A 14,159-nucleotide genomic window follows, 5' to 3' on the forward strand; every position below is an offset into this window, starting at 1 on the left:
ACTCTTGGTATTTTTCATGCTTTGCTACTTCACAACCTGGAATTTCACTGTTCTTTGTTGAGTATTTGCATCAGTTCATGTAAAGAACATCTCTACAACTGCGAACATTTGGTTTTCTTTTTATTGTGACGCAAACAACAAATGAGACAAAATTACTGAAAGCTTCAGTGTGCATAACTATTCACTGCACTAAAGTCAGTACTTTGTATAGCCTCCGTTGGTGGCAGTTACAGCTGCAATTCGCATTGGATAAGTCTCTATGAGCTTTCCACATCTTGCCACTGGGATTTTTGCCCAACCCCCTCAAAGCAAAACTGCTTCAGCTCCTTTAAGTTATATGGTTTCCTCTGGTGTACAGCGATCTTCAAGTCTGACCACAGATTCTCAATTGGATTAAGGTTTGGGCTTTGACTAGGCCACTCCAAAACATTTACAGGTTTCCACATAAACCACTCGAGTGTTGCTTAAGCAGTATGCTTTGGGTCATTGTCTTGTTGGAAGGTGACCTCCACCCTATTCTCAAATCACTGACAGAATGAAAAAGGTTTTGCTCAAGAATATCCCTATATTTTGCACCATCCATCTTTCTCTCAATTAGGACCATTTTTATTGTCCCTGCTGCAGAAACACATCCCCACAGCAGAATGCTGCCACCACCATATTTCATTGTGAGGACGGTGTTCTTGGGGTGACGAGCTGAGTTGGTTTAGCCAGAAATAGCATTTACCTTGGTGGCCAACAAATAAAATTTTGATCTCATCTGATCACAGCGCCTTCCACTATACATTGGGGAGTCTCCCAAATGTATTTTACCAAACTCAAAACCAACCTTACAATTTTTGTGTGTAAGTAAAGCTTTTTTCCGCCCACCCTTCCACAAAGGCCACCTCTATGGAGTGCACGACTCATTGTGGTCGTATTGACAGATAATTGAGTCTCTGCTTGGGAACTCTGCACTTCCTTCAGAGTTACCTATGGTCTCTGTGCTGCAGCATTGATTAGTGCTCTCCTTGCCTGGGTTGAGAGGTTTGGTGGGTGGCCCTCTCTTGGCGAGTTTGTTGTGGTACAATGCTCTTTCCATTTGATGACAATAGATTTGATGGTGCTCTGGGGTATCATTAGATAGATATATATATATCTATATATATATATATATATATATACACTCACTGGCCACTTTATTAGGTACACCATGCTAGTAAGGGGTTGGACCCCCTTTTACCTTCAGAACTGCCTCAATTCTTCGTGGCAGAGATTCAACAAGGTGCTGGAAGCATTCCTCAGAGATTTTAGACCATATTGACATGATGGCATCACACAGTTGGCGCAGATTTGTCGGCTGCACATCCCTGATGCGAATCTCCCGTTCCACCACATCCCAAAGATGCTCTATTGGATTGAGATCTGGTGACTGAGGAGGCCATTTGAGTACAGTAAACTCATTGTCATGTTCAAGAAACCAATCTGAGATGATTCGAGCTTTATGACATGGCGCATTATCCTGCTGAAAGTAGCCATCAGATGTTGGGTACATTGTGGTCATAAAGGGATGGACATGGTCAGCAACAATACTCAGGTAGGCTGTGGCGTTGCAACGATGCTCAATTGGTACCAAGGGGCCCAAAGAGTGCCCAGAAAAAATTCCCCACACCATGACACCACCACCACCAGCCTGAACCGTTGATACAAGGCAGGATGGATCCATGCTTTCATGTTGTTTACGCCAAATTCTGACCCTACCATCCGAATGTCGCAGCAGAAATCGAGACTCATCAGACCAGGCAACGTTTTTCCAATCTTCTACTGTCCAATTTTGATGAGCTTGTGCAAATTGTAGCCTCAGTTTCCTGTTCTTAGCTGAGAGGAGTGGTACCCAGTGTGGTCTTCTGCTGCTGTAGCCCATCTGCCTCAAAGTTCGACGCACTGTGCGTTCAGAGATGCTCTTCTGCCTACCTTGGTTGTAACGGGTGGCAATTTGAGTCACTGTTGCCTTTCTATCAGCTCGAACCAGTCTGCCCATTCTCCTCTGACCTCTGGCATCAACATGGCATTTCCGGCCACAGAACTGCCGCTCACTGGATTTTTTTTCTTTTTCGGACCATTCTCTGTAAACCCTAGAGATGGTTGTGCGTGAAAATCCCAGTAGATCAGCAGTTTCTGAAATTCTCAGACCAGCCCTTCTGGCACCAACAATCATGCCACGTTCAAAGGCACTCAAATCACCTTTCTTCCCCATACTGATGCTCGGTTTGAACTGCAGGAGATTGTCTTGACCATGTCTACATGCCTAAATGCACTGAGTTGCCGCCATGTGATTGGCTGATTAGAAATTAAGTCTTAACACACAGTTGGACAGGTGTACCTAATAAAGTGGCCAGTGAGTGTATATATATATATATATATATATATATATACACACACACACACACACACACAGACACATATACACACACCATGTGACACTTTGACCATATATATATATATATATACACCATGTGACACTTTGACCATATATATATATATACACCATGTGACACTTTGTACACAGGTGGACTTAACTAAGCATGTCACCTGTGAAGGTAACTGCTTGCACCAGGCATTTTTAGCGGCTTCATAGCAAAAGGTTTGAATACATATCCACATACCAATTTTTAGTGTTTGACCCTAGAAATTTAATTTATCCCTATATTTTTCCATGTTCACTTCACATTTAGACTATTTAGTGCAGATGCATCACACACATCGGATTACAAAAATATTTAAACAGGTTGTAATGTATCAAAATTGGTAAAAAGCCAAGGGAGGGTTGAATACTTTTGCAAACCACTGTGCATTATTCTTTTGGTTAAACTTGATGGATGTGCCTTTTTCAGCCATATTAACTATGTAACTAGCTAAAAGTAACTCGCCTATTCAATAACAAACTAGTTTCTCTACCCTCAACCATAATTGAACTTGAAAGCACCCGCTGACTGCTCCATCCATTGGGCAGCGACCTTCACTAACTCAGAGATGTCATCTGTCAAGTTCACTTTTACAACATAAATGAAGAGATCCTCACTAAAGCCAGAAATAATTCTGCAAAAAAGTAACTTCTCACAAAATAACACTTTCAGAATTACAGGGATATGTTGAAGCATTCCAGAGTTAGAAGAAAAAAGTAGCGTAACTTGGTTGACAACTAGTAATCTTACAAGATTTATTACTGAGAATGCCATACGTAGGAGCCGCACTTAAACCTATAACTGACGTCCTCGGAGAATGCAATACTCCCTATTGATGGGGGTTCAATAACTGCAACAATGGTTAGGTATAAAGGAGATTCTGTTACCCTTTTAATGAAAATAAATAGTCTGCAACCTTCTCTTTCTGAACTTGCATCTTTGGACAAGAAGTGGTTTATTCATGGATGGGAGGCCCACGACAAAATTTTAAAAACACTGGATATTATTCAGTATGCTCGAAATGCAGGGAATCCCTATTATGATTCTCTTTTGCGATGCCGAAAAAAGCATTGTACAGAGTATTCTGGTCCGCCAACGATAACTCACTAAAGAAGCCCAACACTGGAAACATCTTTATAGCGAAGTTCCGTTACTGTAATCCATCAGCTGGGCTGAATATTGATGGAACCTCTCCATATTACCGTATCTCCAATCATCAAAGGTACAAGGCAGCGATACCCCATTTCTCTATTCTATATGTTCTCATAATAGACCATATGCGCTCGTTACTTATGAAAATCTTGACATTAAATCTGCTGCTGTGTGAAAACATCAGTGACACAGAGTTGTCTCATTCACACAGCAGAGGCTTAGTCACAGAACAGATTACATCAGTGACTGCCATCCCCTGTGCAGATTAGAAGCTGCAGACCCCCATCACTGGCCATCACACAGTCTGTTCTCACTGCTGCCAGCAGCCTGGGACAGTGAGGGAAGGAATTACTGATAATGAGTTATGTATTGTAATCATGGAGGGGCCCAGAATACAGGACGATTTTCACTCCTCACTAGTTTCACTTTCCATAGATAACTGTTCAGTGTGTGTCTGGGGGAGGAGCAGCTGCTCTCTGCTCTGTGCACTGATGCTGCTGGAGGGGGAGAATTTGTTACTGTGTGATGGGGGCTGCTTCATGTGGACGGGGAGGGCCTGTAGCTATGGAGGGTGGGGTTGTTGCTATAGAGGGCATGTTTGGAGTAGAGTAGGAGGTTACGACTAGTTCTCATTTCAATGCCATAACACCCCCCCCCTTGGACGTTCTGTTCAGAATATCTAGAAAACCGTGCAAACTATTGACAGAAAGTAAATTACTTATTGTCATAATTCTGCAGCCCAGATATGTACTGAGATTATGTGAAAAGCCCGGACAACCCCTTTAAGGTTATCACTATTGGGCAGATTGAAATAAAATGCAATGCCCTTGAATCTGACGTACTATTATATCACCCAACCACATTCCTTATACCCTCTACCTTAGCAGAGCTAGTTCATTTTCTTTCCAGTTATCCATTTCCCAATCACAACAGGCTTCTATTCAATCTAACCTTCCATTTATTAGGCCATTAAATACGATATTAATGGATCCGTATACATTAAAACTGCTGTACAATAAGTGGGATAGTTTGTTAACAAAACAGGAGAAACTCCAACTTAAACTTGTGAACAAACTTATTTATTTATTCACTGAGAGTGCTTAGTAGAGGATAAAACTGAATCAGCGATGCAAGTTACATGGTATGCGACATTGACGCGTTTCAGGTGACTGCGCACCCTTAATCATGATCACCTGAAACGCGTTGATGTGGCATACCATATAACCTACATCGCTGATTCAGTTTCATCCTCTACTAAGCACTTTCAGTGAATAAAGAAGTTTGTTCACAAGTTCGCTGAGCTGGATTTTCTCCTGTTTTGTGATTGCTTCATGCCTTGATGCAGCATTTCCTGTGTTCCAAACACCTAAGAATGTCTATTACGTTGAGCTGGACGCATTTTTGAGAAATTTTTAAAGCCTACTAAAACACATCTGTAGGGACTTAAACTCATGGCTGGTAAACATTTTTCATAGCTTGGTAAAAATATTACTGATGAATAGCTTGTCCAGACTATTGCACCGTTTCCAGACTAGACCGATCACCATACCATCTACTTTTTGGCAGTTCCTATGCCATAGTTTTTATAAATTCATATTGTTGGGTGGACATACTTGTAATCGATGGAATAGTAAGAAATATAATATGGCATAGAGCATGCTAGAGTGCTGGACTTTTCCATTATACTTAGAAGTTGCTGTTCGTAAGGACAGGGTGCCCATGGTGTCAAGTCCCTGACCTCTCCTTCAAATATATCTTTTAGCACATACTATACCTATTTGGCCTAACAATACACAATCTATTATAAAAATTAAGAAAATAATGAATCATTGGGTCCATGGGCACCAATTTCAGATAATTCAGCACCTGCACTTGGACTAACTCCAAACCATGAAAATATCACCCCATCCTTTTTGACCAAGCTTTATCATGCATTTCCTTGAAATTTCCTCTAAAGTGTGGAACCCCATATCAATGAGAGAATTACTACAAATAATTTAAACTCTATTACTCAAAAATTCAAAAAGATCAGCAGCTAAATAGAGACTTCCAAGACTATGAGAAGCTGTGCGTCCTGTGGTCCCTTCCTCCATAATCAAAAACCTTCATTTATGGTTGTCATCAGGGCTGTGGAGTCGGAGTCGTGGAGTCGGAGTTAGTTTTGGTCGGAGTCGGTAGAAATGTACCGACTCCGACTCCAGCTTTAAAAAAAATGTATTAATATTTCATAATTGAACTTTCATATGAATTTTATAAATGTTACTCAAATATATATGTTCTATCAAACTATGAACAACAGTGATAAGCAGTTCTGCTGGAGATAGAGACATTTCTTACTTCTTGTGTGTCACTGTTCTCCACTGCCCTTATCTAATCTTATACTTGGTTAACCTCATGCTGCCCCAACCCCCCTACTTACAATGTATGAAACTGAAAGTGAAAATGTGTTGCAAATTCTTAGTAGTAAAGCTCCTCCTCTAGACTAGATCATACTAGGTGTGCATCTTCCAAGCATCTCACAGCTGCCTGCTACTCAGAAGAGGAAGACTGTAAGAAGTATTATCCTTTCAACAAACTTTGCATCAGTTAACTGTGAGTACATGAGGAATAATAACAGTATTACTGACCACTATATCAGTTGTACGACCTGGCAATAATTTTGTACAATTGTTTTTAGGAAAAACAATTGTCATTTGGATTGTGAATGCAGAATTAAAAACCTGAGAATGTCAAAGAAGCATCACATTAAATCAGCTGTATTTGAACATTTCACCATCACTCAAGATAGAAAACATTATGTCTGTCAGTGTATGACAAATGATCCAGACGAAAACAAATGCTGTGAAGCCAAGATGAGTGCATATTCAGGCAAAGATAAAAATGCTCCTACCAGAGCTTCTAATCTAAAGAGACATTTACAGCGCTTTCATCCAGAAGTACTGAAAGCAGTGGATGAGAAAGACTGCATCCAAACCAATGAACCAGTGCCCAGCTCTTCCAGCCAAACAAAGGAGCAGAGAACTTTGCAGCCATCAGTTGCAAGATATTTTGTCAGTGACAAAGTTACTGTGACAATGACAGTAGATACATTTAAAAAACAGATCATAGAGCTTGTTGTAAAGGATAGTGTGCCTATTTCATTATTTTCACGACCAGCTTTTATGTGTCTGAATGGGGAAATGGCCCGCAAGCTTGGTGTTTCTCTGGAGAGAGAGAGTATTAGAAAATTAGTAATCGAAGAAGCTTTTAAACAAAAGGAAGAACTTAAAAAAACTCTCAAGGGACGCTTTCTGTTTCTTAAAATGGATGCCTGCACACGTCACAGAGTGAACTATTTTGCCATCAATGTCCGATTTGTTTGTGACAAAAATGAAATAGTTACCAGGACATTGGCAGTAAAAGACACCAAAGCTCATCACACCAGTGAGTTTCTCCAGGTCTTGGTGGAAAAGGTTCTGCAAGACTATGAGCTTAAAAAAGAGCAAGTTCTTTCTGTCGTAACTGACAATGCTTCAAATATGATAAGTACTATTAAGCTAATGAATGAGAGTAATGATGGTGACCAGCAGCTAGAAGAACATTCTGGGTCCACAGACACAGAAATGTTTGAAATAGAGGAACACAGTATTGTAACTGAGGAGCAAACTGAAGTTGCTTCAGATGAACAGCAACATGATCTTGTTGAAACTGTGTCAATATGTTCTTTCATTCATCACATGCGCTGTGTTGTGCATACGCTACAGCTGGCTATAAGAGACAGTCTGCAAGAAGGACATGCTGCTGCACTGATTGGCAAGGTGAGAAAATTGGCTACTGTTGCCAGAACCCCTAAAGTTGACTCAATTTTGAAGAAACGTGCTGGAAAAGGGGCAATTATTGATCAAGCCACACGATGGGGCAGTACATACTTAATGATTCAGCGCTTGGTTGAACTGAAAACCTTTCTTGTAGACATGGCTAACCCTCAACTGACGCTAAATGAAAGTCAGTGGAATCAGGTGACTGAGCTGGAAAAATTGCTAGAGCACCCATTTACAGTGACTAAAAAATTACAAGCAGAGGACTTAACTCCAGGTATTTTCTTAAAGGAGTGGAAGAACCTGATGTTTCGCCTGTCCCAAAGAGGAGGGTTAATTGCAAGTGGCATTGCTACATCAATGAAACGGAGAGAGGAGCTACTATTACAAAATAACATTCTTTTGGCAGCTGTTTATGTAGACCCAATGCATCGGATTCTTCTAGATGATCAACAGCTAAGTAAAGGAAAAGAAGCTCTGTTTGAAATAGCAGTAAGGATGAAAGGGTTGCAGAACAGTCAGGAGGAACAAGAAGAATTTGGTCGTCCTGCCACATCTTCACCCTCATCATCAACTGATGAAGAATTTAATTTCGAAAAATATTTGGATCACAAGGACCGTGCAAAGCGTTCCCGCATAGAAGAAGAGTCATCCCCATCAAGGAACACAGCCAGTACATTTCAGCAGAATTTTTCATGTGCACTAAAAGAAATTGAGAAATTTGACCGTTCATCAAAAATAACAGTGCAACAAGCGATTCCTCTGTATCCTGACATTGTCAGAGATGTTGCCCGAGTGGTTACTGCTTTGCCACCAACACAAGTTAGTGTAGAGAGGTTGTTCTCTGCTCTCAAAATAATTAGATCAGATTTGAGGGCATCCATGAAGGAGGATCTGACAGAGGCAATACTTTTTCTGAGGACAAATTTATAGATTTCTTCTTATTAACTGCATAAAAGTGTTTATTGCATATTTACTTACAGTTTAGAAAAGTTTATAAAAGTTATTTGCAATATTCTAATTGTATTCTAATAAATGTAGTTTTTGCTCTAAGTGGTCTGATTACTTATATGATGGTGAGAAACTGAATAAGCACGATGTTTAATATTTTACAACAGTAAATTTGTTGTTATGAATTGGTCATTTATGAAGGAGTCGGAGCCGGAGTCGGAGCCTGATAAAATCCAGGAGTCGAAGTCGCAACTGTGGCTTACCGACTCCACAGCCCTGGTTGTCATCTTACTTAGACCTTCCTGAAGCATCCATCATATTGTATTTCATGGAAAAGGAAGTTAAACAAATATTTGGCGCATAAAAACTACACCAACTGAGCAAATATATAATAATATAATAATAAAAAAGGTTTTTCACTTGATAACAAATCCTCAGCACCTAAAAATCTTCTTCCTTGTAAGGGTTAACATTCTTATTCCTCAATGGAAGAAAAATAACCCTAACTCTCCTACTCTAGAATAATAGTCCCCCAAATTCTCTTGTCTTAATATAATAGAACACATAATTTCTCAATCATCAACATTAATAATATGAATCCACCATCTGGAAGCTCATTAGAGCCTCCAATTCACATGAGCATATCAAAGAGGTTGATAAAAAAAACAATTTTATTAGTAATACACTAAAAGAGACTTCAGAAATACATCATGATATTGCACAGAGTACAGGAAAAAGAAAATGACATATTGAACTCCAAAAAATAAAGTACATATATTGCTGCATGGTAAGGGACCTAGCGCACAGCAGACAATAGAAAAATGTAAATTGCCAGAGGATTTAACAATTAAAATATATTGCCTTGTAATCACAATGGCCCATGTCACTGACTACTGAAAAAACTCACCCGAAGGTATAACTGATGTAAAGAAATAGACACAGACTCAGTATTAGCGCCACTGACAAAGTTAGTCACATATAGCGTTATTGCATGCTGCCTGAACACGGACACATTACCTGGATCCTAGCAGCATAAAGGAAAATAAAGTAGGAGTCCCGTCATGCGACCCCGACGAGCACGTTTCACCCTGCTTCCTCGGGGGGAGTGTCCTCCAGATAATGGATTCATATTGTTGGTGTTTTGAGCTAATTGTACTTCTATTTGGCAATTTGGTGTATAACATTAATAATATGTAGGGACTGGATAGCATTCCAGGAATATGACACTTATGGTATGACACCAAATCACTGTCTGTTCTGGGCGGCTACTCTCTTCCGTACCCATGCCAGGGTATGGAAGAGATATATAGATGACATCTTCTGTATTTGGGAAGGTGACCTCAACACACTGGAACAATTTTTTTCATTCCTCAAGTCCTCTTGGCTTGGCCTTGACTTCACCATGACACAACATCAAGAACAAATTAGCTTCCTAGACACTTTGGTTATCAAAGACAATATAGGTAACGTGACAACAGATATCTACTCAAAACAAACAGACAGAAATAGTCTGTTACACTATGACAATTTTCGTCCCACAAATATGAAAAAATCCATTCCCAACTCCCAAATGAAAAGGGTCACTAGAATCGTCACAGATCCACAGATACAACAAACTCGCTTAGGGGACATGTGGACAAAATTTCTACAAAGAGGTTTTCCCCCTTAATACCTTAAAATCCCCTGACAACACCCAGTCTAGGAACAATACGGCCAAAAACCGTATACCATTTGTCCATAACTACCACCCATCGGCATACCTTATTCACAGGGCCATACGGAAAAACTGGCATTCTGCCCACCCCTCAATTTATGAATTCAAGCAACCATTTCCCCCTTGTTTCAAGAGACCTCGGCACATACGAGATACCCTTGTCAGAGCAGATATAGGGACCAATAAACCAGGCATCACACGTTTTCTCAGTAATCCTAGGATGGGCACATTCCCATGCCTTAACTGCAATCAATGTAACAACATCATGAGGGGCAATACCATACACTACCCCCAAACTGGTAAAAGATATATGATCAATTAGTTTTTCACGTGTGATTCAAATTTTGTGGTGTATTTAATTAAATGCCCATGTGGTATGATGTATGTGGGAGAAACCACACAGTGCATTAAGGATAGAATTTCGAAGCATAAATCCACCATTCGATGTAAGAACCAGCTTCTACCCATCCCTCACCATTTCCTCACAAACGGTCACAGCATATCACAATTACGTTTCCAGGTAATTGAACACGTCCCCCAACCACGTCGTGAGGGGGACCGTGTGGGGTTACTCAAATGTAGAAGCATTTTGGATCCATGAACTCAAAACTTTAACCCCCAACGGTCTCAACAGAGACTATGATCTACAATCCTTTATTTAATTGCCATTTCCTATTGACATTTATTCATTGCTAATGTATATTAGTTGAGGTTTTAACAATGCTCTGTATTTTATTCTGTTCTAACATTATGTTCCTTTTGCCACAGAATCGCAAATATTGAATGTATTGAATCACACTATTGCCCGTCTTTGTCCAGCCTTGGACTCACAGGCTCAGCCTCATCACTGTCCATTAGCATATTCTGGAACACACGCCAGCAGTCTTCTGGCTTTGGAATGCACGCTAAGGGCTCTTTCGCCCCACACAGCCGAGCTGTCACTCATAGCCTCCCACTTCCTGTTTTCATGCACGCCGCACGCGCACTCTGCATCTATAAATAGATAAACCACGCCTCCCACCGTACCTCCCTGACAGGCGGCGGAAACCGCGTCACAGGGCACACAGCAGCGCAGCTGCTCTGGTAAGTGCACACGCTTAGCGTCCATCTTTCTCAGTGCTTAGACTCACCTAATGGCATTCAATGCTCTATTCCACAGCATGGCCATTGTTGTGGTCACAGACCACCAATGCTTTCAATAGCATATACATTAAGGTCAGTTTCACTTTCAATATACTCATCTTTATGGCACTATTCTTGGTCCCGCTAATGATGCTCTCTCTTACCACCACAGATTATCCTCTCTGCGGCATTTTACGTGAGATATTCACATATACTTATACACTTACCCTAGGTGTGTTGGTATTTTCTTTTCAAACTAAGATACATTTTTTTCGTGATGTTGGATTGCCTCCATATGGATTAATTTGCTGATTGCCATATAATTGACCTCAGCTCTGTGTATAAATTGCTGTATATACTTGTTATGGATTGCCACATTATTTTATGTTATTTTTCCTTTTGTAGTACACTGACGAAGGTCTATCATGACCAAAACGTTTGTATCTAGTGGCTACTGTATGTATTAAAAATATTTTTCTTACATCTGCAACTTAAGAGTGTGCCCAGTATTTGTTATACACATGTTCTGGGCGGCTGTCTTACTTTTACCAGCCCTGTAGTTTGCTGATCTTTTCTCTTCCTCAGCAGTGAATAACCATCTATAGGTTAATCATTTTATGAGTACAGATGATAATTTACACCCTCTTAATTTACGCTGTACAGCTCAATTTTCCTTTGTCTACACTCTTACACAATTTCCCCCTCTCTTACTATATCATTTAGTTTGATTTTTTATGTCAGTCAAACCTTGTTTCTTCTTTCTATGCTTGTCATTCTACAAATCTAAATAAAATTGAATTGTAAAAAGGTGTCATTTTAGGCCTCTTTCACACATCCGGCTTTTGTAATCCGGCACGATGCGGCAAAATTTATAATAACCGGATCCGGTTTTGTCCCATAAGCTTTTATGGTCGCCACATCGTGCCGGATGGTTATGCGTAGTGTCCGGTTGTTGCCGGACACGGCAAAAATTAGCCGTCCGGCATCTGCAAAAAAACGTTCTCTGCAACGTTTTTTGTCAGCGCCGGACTCTGTGAATGTTAACCCCACAAGTGCCCGGCGAGAGAGAGAGAGATCTCTCTCTGTCACCCGGACACTTGTGAGAGATCTCTCTCGCCGGGCACTTGTGGGGTTAACACTCACAGTGTCTGGGTGAGAGAGAGAGATCTCTCTGTGGGGTTAACCCCACAAGTGCCCGGCAAGAGAGAGAGATTCTCTCGCCTGGACACTGAGTGTTAACCCCACATGTCTCTCTCTCTCTCCACCCCCCTCTCCTCACCTCCCTTTCAGCAGCTGTCTCTCTCAGCGGCTGCCTCTGTCCACCGGTGTATATGTTCCTCCTGCGGCTCCTTTAAATCACGTCCGAGCCGTATCAGACGCCGCATACACATCCGGTGTCACGGCTGCAGGCTGGATCCGGCGGCCCGGCTTTTCGCCGCACGCCGCCGGACCCCACACACCGGATGTGTGAAAGTAGCCTTAGAGTGATAGTGTCAAAGGACAAGGCCAACATGTATGACATATCTGTGGTGTGATTCAATGGACTCCATAACTATGAAGTTAAAGAGTATTCCCATCTCCAAGATCATATCTCAATATGTAGTAGGTTTAATAAGAATAGTGATATTAGAAAATACCTCCAATTAGAAATGTAGAATAGTTCTTCTGATTCGCTATGTTGTTTACCCCATGGGCAGGGCATTGCAGTAGCTTAGGTATCCATGGTGATGACCAATAACAGAACAATCACTATATGAGTGGCCATAACCATGGATATCTAAGCTACGGCAATGCCCTGCACAAGGGGTAAGCAACATAATGAATCAGAAGAACTATACTACATTTTTAATTGGAAGTATTTGCTAATATTATTATTACACCAACTACATCTTGGAGATTGGAATATCCCTTTAAACTGGAGATTAGGTTTCGGCTCCATTCATTGCCAGGACCAAAAAAGACCCCACTTCAATTGCTTAATCACTCTGATCAACGTTTCTTATTTTACATGTGGCAATCTAATGAAATGAATATAACGAATAATGTATTGATACACTTATTCAAAAAGAAGGAAAAAAAGCATTAACCTTTTAGGTTTGAGCTCTTATTTATTATCTATGTAATGCAGGCTTTAAAAGCAAGCACAATAAATAATACTCAACCTGAGATGTTACAAGATGAAGTATTATTGCCATATTAGGAAGGAACATTTTCAGCTGTTTAGCCTGAACAGTTGATGGATGTTTACGTCCAGACACATTTGATAGGGAACTGAGAATATCACCTGTAAGAAAAAGAGCGAAGATGTGAAGATTAAATAATACACCACGTTCAAATGAACAAGCTGTTGGTTTGCATCTATTATTATTTAAAGGAAATCTGTCACCAGGTTTTTGCTACACTTTCTAAGAGCAGCATGGTGTAGGTGCAGAGACCTTGATTCCAGAAATGTATCACTTAATGGGCTGCGTGCTGTACATTTGATAAAGTCACTTTTCTCTGCTGTAGATCTCGCAGTTCTCTGAATGCTGAGCTCTGTATAACCCGCCCACAATACAGATTTCTGCCAATCGGTGGTGAGGAGGGTGAGGTTACACAGAGTTCATGAATATGGAGGACTACAATTCAGCAGGTTTACTAGTCCTAGAATGATAATGTCCTGCAATAAACTAGTGATTTTATCTAACAGCCCAGTAAGTGATACATTGCTGTAGTAACAGTCTCAGTCTTTATATTATGCTGCTCTCAAATTAAGTGGCAAAATCCTGGTGAAAGATTCCTTTTAACCTTAAGGCTATGTGCACATGTCCGGAATTCCCGCAGATTTTATGCGTTTTTTCACGGCGAAAATGCATAAAATAAGCAACCCATTGAGTTAAATGGCATTCCGCACATGCTGTGCTAATGCTGCGTATTTTTCCGCGGCGGAATCGCATTGCGGAAAAATACGCAGCAGGTTCATTCTTTTTGCGGAATCGC

The 14,159-nt window shown here is 40.6% G+C and overlaps 1 protein-coding gene across 3 annotated transcripts in view; it reads right to left on the minus strand.

The window, feature by feature from the left end:
* ULK4 (unc-51 like kinase 4) overlaps positions 1 to 14,159 on the minus strand; it is a 1,062,038-nt gene that overhangs the window by 596,253 nt on the left and 451,626 nt on the right. For all 3 annotated transcript variants that reach the window (XM_073550092.1, XM_073550091.1, XM_073550093.1), the window contains exon 24: positions 13,343 to 13,464. In XM_073550092.1, coding sequence (XP_073406193.1) covers positions 13,343 to 13,464 — 122 coding nt within the window. The remainder of the gene's footprint in view (positions 1 to 13,342; positions 13,465 to 14,159) is intronic.

This window comes from Dendrobates tinctorius, unplaced genomic scaffold, assembly GCF_039654945.1.
Source record: "Dendrobates tinctorius isolate UK_male_01 unplaced genomic scaffold, ASM3965494v1 ptg000162l, whole genome shotgun sequence".
Lineage (NCBI taxonomy): Eukaryota > Metazoa > Chordata > Amphibia > Anura > Dendrobatidae > Dendrobates > Dendrobates tinctorius.